Source organism: Cucumis melo, chromosome 4, assembly GCF_025177605.1.
Source record: "Cucumis melo cultivar AY chromosome 4, USDA_Cmelo_AY_1.0, whole genome shotgun sequence".
NCBI lineage: Eukaryota > Viridiplantae > Streptophyta > Magnoliopsida > Cucurbitales > Cucurbitaceae > Cucumis > Cucumis melo.
In genome coordinates, this window is record NC_066860.1 from 30057110 (window position 1) to 30068821 (window position 11712).

Sequence of the window (11712 nt, forward strand, 5' to 3'; positions counted from 1 at the left end):
TATAAAAGGTGTAGGATCCATGTACCATCTCGTTGAAGTCATAAACTTTCTAATCAAAGTCGTGTACACCTTTTTTTTTTGTCAATAGCTTTGCTTCTACCCACATTAGTTTTAAAAAACACATTATTTAAAAAAAAAAAGATTAACGCAACTATTATCTCAAAGTTTCGAGTTTCTTATCTATTTGTTGATCGTAAAAAAAAAAAAAAAGTTATCTTAATTGAACACTTACACGTTCTTTTAGGTGAGCAAAGATATCTTATACACTTTATTATTACAAGATCCAATAATACAACATTAGTAATTAACTAATTGAATTTGTTGCTCTCATTCACTAGTATAACTCAATATCACTCCACTATACATATGTATAGCTTGATATAGTTACACTTTTATGCATTGCAAACTATACGTCGAATTGCCCGTGGTTACATATAATCATTAATTACATGCAAGTTAATTATAATCTCTTTCGTAAGAAAATGTTTGTAATTACACATAAGTCGTTACAAAAATTTACCAAAGTAATTAACATAATTATTCCCCTTAAATATCCAAAAAAAAAAAAGAGGATAAATGGTAAACAAAGTTACAACTCCAAAAAGATCTTCTAAATATATAACTTAACCTAACTTCCAAAAATCAATCCATTAAGTACATAAAATATACTTAATACACACATACACACACACACACACACACATATATATATATATATTTTATTTGTTGTAATCTCAAGTTGTAGGTGACACCATGAAATCATGGGAGTATCAAATTTTTTAATGACCCCATGAATAAAATCAGGTAAATTCCAAAAATCCAATGTTTTTAAATATCAATTATCTTAATTGTACAACTAATGGAGAAACTTTTCCCTAAGTTGGTTTGTATTATTTTAGTTGTACAACATTATTAAATAATAAAAAGCACAAGTCTAATGCTTTCACATGGAAACTTTTAAAAGTATTTCTTTAAAGAGCACGTCATTAGATAATCACACACACATATATATATATATAAATTAAACTAAATCTTCAAGTTTATTCCTATATTTTTAACTTCAATTGCTAATTGATCCAAAAATATATAATTACACATTCCAAAAATTTACTTGTTTACATCAACCCCGAAATTAAATATTATCATTTGTGCATTTTTTTTTTGTTTATAAGAGAATGTATTTTTTACTCATGTAATTTAATAGATCTGTGAAAATTCCTTACACAAAATTCAAACACTTTTTACTTTTGGAAAATTAGAAACAATGCATCTTTCAAACCATTTTGGTATAAACTTTATTTAATTTTATATGTGAAAATGTAGATAACAAGGAAAAAAAAAAAAAAAAAGAACATGAGTGAAGTGAAATAAGTTTATAAAAAATTAAATAAATAATTATCTAAATGAGAACTTAATTTTTTCAAGAAACATTTTAGAATCTTACTTTAGAAGAAAAAAAAGCTTTAAAAAGGTAGTTTTCAACCTATAGCTAGAACTTGAGATAGTACAAAAAAGATATTATAACGGTAATACAAGGGTTTTAGTTGTAAACTCGTAACGTTAAAAAATTAATGTTGAAAATAACTCAATTTGATTAGTAAGACATAAATTTTCAACAAAAAACCATTTCTTCAATTTTCTGTTTTTGTTTTTAGTATGTGTTTGGTAAATGAGAAAAGAAAATGTATTTTTTTTAAAACTTCTTTTTTCACTCTCAATCTTCCTTTCTAATTTACCAAAAACTCATTTTTTTTAAAATTAATTTCAAAAATGAAAAACAAATAAATTACCAAACATGTCATAAATAATTAAAACACAAACAATTTTAGAAACAAACAAAAACGTTATCATACAGAACAATTCATCTTTCTTTTTCTTAAGCTGAACTAAAACAAATTTCATAATTCACACGTATACGATACAAAATATGTAAGAATAAAATAAGGAAGAATTAGAAGGCCCTCAAATTTGATAAATGAAAAATTAACGAAGGGTGTAATAGGGACACATATTATATTATATAAGAATCATACAATAATCCAATACTAATTTAATTCCAAACCTATATGTTTCCCAAAATCCCTTCAAACTCAACTTTTAAACAACATTATATGGATGCCTTTGTTTTGTCCTTTCTTTTTCTAATTCCCAACCAAAAAACCCATCATTCTCTCTCCCCTTTTCTTTCATTCATTCATTTTTCTTACCCTAATAATATGGACCCTCCCATTATTCCCAACCTCTTCATCTCTTTCCTTCCTAATTTTTTAAAACTTTATTAAATGATATATTAATCTATTTCATAAACTATAGATATATTAATGACAAGTCGTTAATGGAGACTAACATCGGGATTTACTTCATAAAAAAATGTCTTAATTTTTAAAAAATTAAGAATAGAAAAAATATCTATTCATTTATTGACTTTATTCTTGACTTAACTCGACTTGATCTTCTTAATTAATTGTTTTTAAATGCTAATTACTTGGAAGCTATAATTTAGACAATAAACTTTTAAATAAGAAAGTATATGTATATATTAGTTTTCATATTAAGAAATAATTGAAAGTAAAATAATAGAAAATTTGGATAGGTTTAGGAAACCTCAATCCTTGAATCAAGATTTTGTGTACTTCATGGAATTTCTTGAATGGAGGAATGTGATGAAGATGAATTGAATAAAAATTTGCCATGTGATAGGATGATGTCATATCCTCATTTTTAGTTCAGTAAGTATGAATCATCCTTTTTCAAAGTGATAATATTATAACAGGAGATATTTTGTTATATTTGTAATTTTTTAAAAAAATCTTTATGCATGTTAATATTTTGAATATAATTGTTATAATTGCAAATATACCTAATAATTTGATGTGTTATCTACTCAGTCGATCTTTTATTTTGTTATGTAATTTTAATAGAAAAAAATTATATAGTAATTAAAGTTTAGGATTTAGAGTTTAGTATATAACTTTTTTTATATAAAAGAGTGAGTTATGTTTCAATTAACTTGATGCTCTTTCTTTTTAAGATTAAGATCATGAAATTGAGAAACAAAATATATTTTCATCATTAATTTGTTGCAAAATAGTAATAATAAAATGGAATAATTATGGGTTGGAAAAGAACTATTAAAAGGGGAAAATATAATATAGTATTCCCCAAATACCCTTTGGAAATCCCTTGGAGTCACCAAATCAATCTCAAAATTCCAACTTTGCTTTCTCATCACATGCTAATATTAATTAAGTATCATTTCAACAAGAATATATGACCTAATATTTGCTTGCATTTATATTCCAAATTAAGATTTAATTTTATGACTTTATGTACAGATTTAGTAGGGTTATTTATTACATAATATTTTCAAATTAATTAATTTTTTAGATATTCCACAGACATTATATTTTGAGATCATGTGATGGTACATTCAACTATAAAGTTTGAAGAAACAATAATAGTTTTGAAACTTTTAAAATTATCACAACCAAATTAAAACAAAACGTGAATCTTTAATTAAGGTTTTATTAAGGAATGGAGTTGAACTTAAACTATATACATTTATGTAATCAAATTATATGAACTGGATTTTTTTATTTAGTTTGAAAATGTATTACTTAAATTAAAAAAAATATATAAAATATATGTTGACTTTAGTATTTATAATTAATATGTTTCTTAAAAAATATTTGTTGACTAAATTATGTTCTATTTCATAGGCTATTCGATTTGGAAGGATTTATTTTGTTTCTAATAGATTTATGTTTTGAAAATTTTGAATAAGTTTAATGCAAGTGCCACGAGAAAAGTTAGAGGTTTAGTTTTAATATCTATCGACGTTGTTTTAGAGCAAATGTGAGTATATATTGATATAAAATATGTACTCTAAGAATATCAAAATTGAGAGACTAAACTTGTAATTTTCATCTGCTTTCCTTTAGTTAACCGTTTTGGGCTTTGAATGGTGGCCCATATACTAACTTTTCATTTTCTTTGGAAGCCCATAGTAAAGTTGAGTTGCAATTACATTAGGTAGCCTTTTTTTTTTTTTTTTTTTTTTAATAAAAATTTCTTATTTCTTGAACTTAATAAAACTTTATTGTCTTTTTATCCTTTGATGATATATATATATATATATATATATATATATATATATATATATATATATATATATATATATATATATATATATATATATATATGTGGCTTGTGGATTATCTCTTATTTACCTCTTATAATTAGATAATAAAATTAGGGAAAAAATTAATATATTTTTATAAATAATTTCAACTTATTTATCGACATTAAATTAGACTAATGTGAATTTGATTAATTGTATTATTCAAGATTTCAATCGATTCCATCAAATTTGATTCTATTGTTATAGTCCAAAATTCGTTAACTATAATGAGTAAATCTGGATCATGTTTGATAACGAACCAGAAATCGTTGATCCTCCTATATTTGTAATGCACCCTAAATTATCTAGAAGAACTAGCCATATAAATCATTTTATTACATTCTAAACACACATACATATATATAAATTATAAAATTACATAGCAAAGGATTTATGAAAAAAAAAAATTAGAGAAAACATCAACATGGGGAAAAACAAAGCATCATAACTTTACTTGGCAAATATGCTCTTTTTTTTTTCTTTTTTTTTTTTTGTAAAAGCAAACTTTATTAGATCAAAAGCATTGACATCAAATTCTCTTCTTCTACTCATAAAATAAAAATAGAGTGATATATTCAAAATCTTAAAAGGTTTCAAAACTTTGCTAATTTGGCTATCTACAAAATCTAATCCAATGACATATCATCATCTGTTAATCTTTCTTCCTTGAAAAGACCAAAAGATAAAATTTTCAATAGTTTCCAAAATTAAATCTAAGATTTTTAAAACATTGATAATCAATAATTTTACCTAAAATAAGACTATTTTTAATTTGAATATAACATTAAATCTTTTTCAAGTCCAAAATTAAATATGAGAATTCAAAAGATAGAGCGACTAAAATATAAAAGAAAAAAAATCAATATCAAAATGAAGGTTTCAAGAGAGTGCAACCTATAACAGAGAAAACCAACACACAAATGTGATTGTAGTAAATTCTAGTTTCCCTCTTTCGCATCTGTCCTGGTCCTGGTCCTAGTCCATTTTTTTTTTATTTTATTTATTTGATTTGTTCTTAAGATTAAAAAATTCCTCATAAACAAAAAAATATATATATACATATCGAAAATACAAAAACTAATATAGACGAAAATTCCAAAAGGAAACAAACTAATATTTAAACTCAAAATGAAAATTGAAAAAAATAGAAACAATGTAATCAATTCAAACATATCTTGATAACTATAACTTAAGTAAATTATTCAAAATTTACCATTTCACGTTTATTACACTTAAAAACAAAACTCATAGATAAAAAATCTTAACGTACTACTATTTCAAAAGATCAATAGTTCAATCTCCAACTGGTCCGAGAATGGTTGCACTAAATAATACAAAGTAAGGTTGAAAATAGAATAAAGGTAGTTAGAAATTAGAATACTAAAATAGGCTTTTGGAAAGAAAAAAAATCACCTTTGATGTTCTGACTGACTTGTAAAGTCCGTCTTCCCACTCTCTCACCACCCATTCCCTTTTCTACCGGATCCACTCACCCACCATTTTCATTCCTCCATTCACACAAACACACCAAATCAAATTCGATGTATCCCATGCTTACATTCTTTGTGGCGGCGTTTGTTGCTGCCGTCGTTGCTATCATCTTCTCCCTCCCAACCTCTCTTCTCAAGCTCGATCAGGTCCTTGCCCCGCCGCATATTCCCGGAACCCATGATTATCTTCATTCCGCCACCGTTATTTCTGTCACTGGAGCAGTCGGACCGGAGAGTTTGATTTTTGACCCGAATGGTGAAGGTCCGTACACTGGGGTTGCTGATGGCCGGATTCTCAAGTGGACAGGTGATGGCCGTGGCTGGACTGATTTCGCTGTTACTAGCTCTGACAGGTACAATTTTATCATTATCTTGTTGTTTCTGTTTGAACGAATGGTATATTGCTTAACTAATATGATCATGGAATGGTGTTGCTTCGCTGAACCTTGTGTTATTATCACTATTATTTTAAGCAGGATCATTGTTGAATTGTTGTTGTTATATAAAATATTTGGAGATGGGTGATTAATCACTTGTTTTTCCTTTAAAAATGGTGAACACACACATGGAGATGTTTTGGTTGTTTTGGAGTTATTTATGTTTGAAGTGATTTTGAGATATAAATATAGATGGATTATGTTCTGGTTGGACTTTTTAATGTATAGTTGTAAAATATGCTTGGTTTGGAGAATTGATTATCAAATTCTCCTGCCTGGACCTGGTTTTGTTTTCTTCTTGCTCTTTGCCATACAGCCCATTTGAAGATTTGGGGGCAGAGTCAACTAACTTTATAATTGGATATCAAGTTGTTGAGGAATCATTTCAAGGCCTTGTCTTTCATGCGTGTCTGGGACTCTGGGTGAGTTGTTGAGGAATCATTTCAAGGCCTTGTCTTTCATGCGTGTCTGGGACTCTGGGCGAGTTGCTATGGTCTCAAAATTTTGGTATAAATCAAAAAGAACTATCAAAGGTTCAAATCGCTCAGCTCATTTTGCTCAGTGAATAGATTTTATCCCTTCATAGGATTTGCCTGGCTTAGTATCATGAAAGGGCTGGGCATGACTATCCCACCTACCAAAGCCAAAACTCAGGTTTTTGGAGTCAAATAAGATCTCTTGGAGATTAAAGCGGGATTGACACTAGGAAAGGGCAAATCAAAAAACCATCTATTAAGTCTGCCAAAGAAAGTTTGGCTCAATAGTATTGACATGACCTCCAGGTCCAATTCCCCGCCTTGAAGTTGTAAAAATAAATCCATCTCCTCAGCCTAAGAAAACACCTTTATGCTCCTATAGATTCTGAGCCAATGATGTTGGATTTGAACTTTGAAGTACTTCACTTTCTGCCTCATAAATTTCACTGTACTATGCAAATGTCTGTTTTGTCTTTAGATGTGCACGTTTGTGTTTTGCTTGCTGGAAACAGGGTTTGTGCATATTGATTGTTTGGCAAATATTGTTCATTTCACGTTCCCTTGTTGATTCATTTTGTTTTATGTTCTTGAAGGAGTGAGTGTGTTCGCCCTTTTGCACCTGAATTGGAGCATGTTTGCGGGAGGCCATTAGGACTGCGTTTCGATAAGACAACTGGAGATCTCTATATCGCTGATGCCTATCTCGGTCTTCATGTTGTGGGACCTGGTGGAGGTTTGGCAACAAAACTTGTGAGTGAATTTGAAGGCAAGCCACTTCGTTTCACAAATGATCTAGATATTGATGAGGAGAACGATATCATATACTTCACTGACAGTAGTACAGTTTTCCAAAGAAGGTAATTCAGACTCAAAAAGCTTATATTCGTACCTCATTTTAGCAACTGATCTTTAAAGTAGAAAATTCTGATTAATGAATCTGAAAATTCTGACTTCTAAACTTTAATTTATTTATTATGTTCAACCAAACTTATATGTTTCTAATGTCATTGGTCACCACTGTTTAGCATAACACTTCACTAAATTTGAAACACAGTTACCACGATCTGAAATTCATAGTCCATTAACTGGTTGTTATGTTATCTTTAAACTTTGGTTTTGGTGGATGTCTACATTTGCAGACAGTTCATGGCGTCGATATTGAGCGGAGATAGTACGGGAAGGTTATTTAAGTATCACCGAGCTAGTAAACAAGTTACGGTTCTATTACAAGGCCTTGCCTTTGCCAATGGTGTTGCATTAAGCAAAGACCATTCCTATGTGCTTGTGGTTGAGTCCACCTCTGGCAGGATCCTCAGATTTTGGCTTCAAGGTACTGAAGCAGGAAATTTTGATGTTCTCGCTCGGCTTCCAGGCTTTCCTGACAACATTAGAAGGAATCCGAAAGGTGAATATTGGGTTGCTTTGCATTCAAAAAAGGGAATTATTGGGAACTTGGTTACTTCAACATCTTGGTTTGGGAAACTTCTGTTGAAGCTTCCTATTGATTTCAAGCGATTGCATGGGTTGTTGGTGGGAGGGAAGGCCCATGCAACTGCTGTTAGGTTGAGTGAGGAAGGAGAGGTTTTGGAGATTTTAGAAGATTGTGAAGGGAAGACTTTGAAGTTCATTAGTGAAGTTGAAGAGAAGGATGGAAAGCTTTGGTTTGGATCGGTTTTAATGCCATTCGTTGGTGTTTATGAATCGAAATAGACTTGTTTTCCTAAGCTATTTCTCGAAACACGATTCGAGTAGATAGTTTTCGCTCTCGCTTCTTCTTCTTCTTGTAATTTTAGTTTTTTTTCCCTTTTTGAAATAGATAAACATTCATGTAGAAGATCATAAAAATGGCTTTGGAAGAAAGCTGAAGCACAGCTCTCTTGGTGATCTAACTTTTGGTTAATATATTAATGGATTTTGAAACTTTCTTCATTTTTGCCTTTTGTTCAAGAGATTATGGTTTACATTAAACTATTGTTTATCACTCTAAGCATTGTTGTGGAGTTTGAAGTTTGTCAAATTTTTTTTAAAAATATTTATTGGGTACATATAGTTATTGAACATTCAAATTAAAATCTATCAAGTTGCTAACCTTCAAAAACTTTATTTTATTTTATTGAAAACCCCCCTAAAAACTTTTGTTAACATCACTGTTCTGTTGGGTTTGTTTATAAACAACGTAATTTTATTTATAAGAACGAAATATTTTGTGCCATCTCATTTTAATCATACACTAAAACAATTTTCTTTTTCATTCTAATTTTTTTTTTCCTTTTGGCTATATGAATTTTTTAAAAAAATTTTAGAGACTTATTAATACAAAATTAAAAGTTGAATTATTCTTTCATTTTTGATTATTTTAAAGTTTTTCTTATAAATGAAGCTGCATAAATAGCATTGCAAATTGAACATAAGATGAATCTGCCTAATTGTTTTCCAAATTAATTTGATACAAAAATTTAAGAGCATTCATTCTAATTAATGTTTGTCCCTATTGTTACATGTAGCAAATAACTAACTAAACATAGTGGTACCTAAAACAATATTTTGTTGCAAAAATAGATATATACATAGGGTTATTTTGAAATAGGATAAAGTTAACCAAAATATAGTAGAATATATGAGCTTTACAGGTTGAAGAAGTGCATATCTACCAAATAAAATGACAGTAATAATGTCAATAAATGTTGGTGTTTATGATAATTATATACAACAATCCTATCGGACATTGATGGTGTATGTTAAATATGTGAAGAAATGTATAGCAAACTAGCAAACAACAATCAAGGAGTAGATAAATTAAAGAGACGAGATCCTAAGTTTATTTTACACCTATTTCAAAACCCAAAAGACTCAAAACTTACTATAGGGATGAATTTCATGACGTATATATACAAATAAATACGTATAAAATCATACTAATATACTCGATAAATTTGAGTGTTTGTTAGTAAGACTGATATAAACATCTAAAAGTAAAATATGAGAAAGTCATATGTATGTATAAATTTGAGCTTTTTGTTAATTTAAGTATCGTTTAGTAACCATTTTGATTTTTGTATAATATAGAGTAGTTGAAAATATACTAATTAAACTCAAACTATTAGCAAATAGAGCAAATACAAAAGAACTTGAAGATATAACAAAATTTACTATGACTCTTCACAAGAGTATATATCGATAGCAGGAGTCTATCATGTGGATAAATTTTATTACATTTGCAACTCTTTACAAACGTTGTTATACACTTTTTACCCTACATATTATCTACTTAATTATGTTTTACTCTTGTTTTGGTTTTCTAAGTAAAATAACTAAAGAGTAGAGAATCGAACATTTAACATCTAAAGAGAAGAAAGTCATCTTATTCTTGTTTAGCATAATTTAATTTTGACAAACCACTTAATTGTGCTTGTATAACTCGTTCACGTTTTTCATAAATTAATTTTAAATCTATATAAAAAAAAAATAGTTAAATTTAAGATGAGGTGTTTTGAGAGTGAGGTAAAGTGATTTTGTAATCAATGGTTGAAGAAAGTAGCAAAGAGCCTAAGTTTATACAAGTACAAGTATTCTAAAATTATTTATTCTTTATAATTAAAGCTTTGCCTCAATGTTTAAATCAACATAAACTTTCATCTTCATAACCTTCATTTTCATAAATCAAAGGAGTTCTATAAAAAAGTTCTATTTTTCATTTATATATAAGAATCAATTAAGTACTTCCACTTTCATATACTCTTATCTAATAATTCATTCCAATATTCTATATTTAGTTACATATGTTTTAATTTTTTTATGGATAATAATTAAGCACATAAGATTATTTTTTAAAATATACAAATATAACAATGTGTATTAACTACATACTTCTATTGTTGGTAAGCTTTTTATGGTCTGTCAATGATAAATCAACATCTGCAATATAATCTATCAGTAATATACTTTAATAGATTTTGTTAATTTACAATTTTTTCTTTTACTAAATACTAATCATTTGAATCTAATCGTTAAATTTGTAATTGTCACGAAAATTCTTGTTTCTTTATTTTTAAAAATAATTTTTGAATTTGTTGATCAACTATGCATCGTCACAAATGGTAAAAAGGATAGATACAATCATATCTTATAGGGTGTAGTTGAGCCACACTCTTTGGCATGATAAAAGATAATGATAGAAATGAATTCCTTCCCTTTATCAAAGAGAGGTTCTCTTTTTACCCATTTACTTAGATTAGTAGGTTAATCTAACGCTGAATTTTAAATTTCGGCCACACCAAACAAGCACTAATATTAATTATGATAATTCTTCAAGTTTAGAGGAATTGAATGCGAAATTATTGCAAAAATGTGTAACATATCTTATTGAGCTAAACCATGGAAGAGATTCAATTAAATGAAATTATGAAAAAGACAAAGCAACAATAGAAAAAAAAATGAAAACGATGAAATTCATACAGAGGAATTAGAAATAAAATAATTGATTTCTAGTTTGTTTGATATTTTATTTATGAAAAATTATAAAAGAAACATTAAATTTGATAAACTATTTACAAAATATAACAAAATTTTAGATTCTATTCATAATAAATACTAATATATTTTATTACTGACATTGATATATAGTAATAGAAGTTTATAGTTCTACCCGTTGATAGAATCTAAAATTTTGCTATTTTAATTTATTTTACTATATTTAAAAATATTCCTGTTAATAGTAAAAAAATTATCGAAATAACTATTTGTTTATTAAAAAAAAAATTAAAAAATCAAAAGCTGACATAAAAATTCGGCTACAGACAAAAAAACGTAAACATAGAAATCGATCAAAAACAATTTTATAGTTTACACCCGAAACACTGACATATAATTTCTAACGAATTCTACGATACTAACTTAGAGAAAGTTTATTTAACTCAATGCCCTAAATACTTTGTTAGGATGAGAGTTAGAGTTTTCCGATCCCGAAAAAATGTAAAAGAAAAAAAAAGGGTAAATATAGAAAGACGAAAATAACCCCCATTACAAAACGTGCCGAACTGCCAAACACGAAGCCAACGTTTTTACAAAATTACAAAAATGCCACTACTCGGCCTTCAAAACAGAATACACACATCCTCATACTTCTCCTC

At 28.0% G+C, this 11712-nt stretch overlaps 1 protein-coding gene across 1 annotated transcript; it reads left to right on the plus strand.

The window, feature by feature from the left end:
• Nucleotides 1-3393: 3393 nt before the first annotated feature.
• LOC103486896 (protein STRICTOSIDINE SYNTHASE-LIKE 10) lies at nt 3394-8512 on the plus strand. The gene is made up of 3 exons (XM_008445051.3): nt 3394-6023; nt 7177-7440; nt 7723-8512. Exons 1-3 carry the CDS (start codon nt 5722-5724, stop codon nt 8291-8293), a joined length of 1137 nt encoding a protein of 378 aa, XP_008443273.2. The 5' UTR covers nt 3394-5721; the 3' UTR covers nt 8294-8512.
• The last annotated feature ends 3200 nt before the right edge of the window (nt 8513-11712 follow it).

Excerpts from the sequence above, each read along its gene's own strand:
- LOC103486896 (XM_008445051.3), top strand. The coding sequence starts at position 5,722 with ATGTATCCCATGCTTACATTCTTTGTGGCGGCGTTTGTTGCTGCCGTC. Across the intron at positions 6,024-7,176 it reads GCTGTTACTAGCTCTGACAG|GAGTGAGTGTGTTCGCCCTT; the intron begins GTACAATTTTAT and ends ATGTTCTTGAAG. Across the intron at positions 7,441-7,722 it reads AGTACAGTTTTCCAAAGAAG|ACAGTTCATGGCGTCGATAT; the intron begins GTAATTCAGACT and ends CTACATTTGCAG.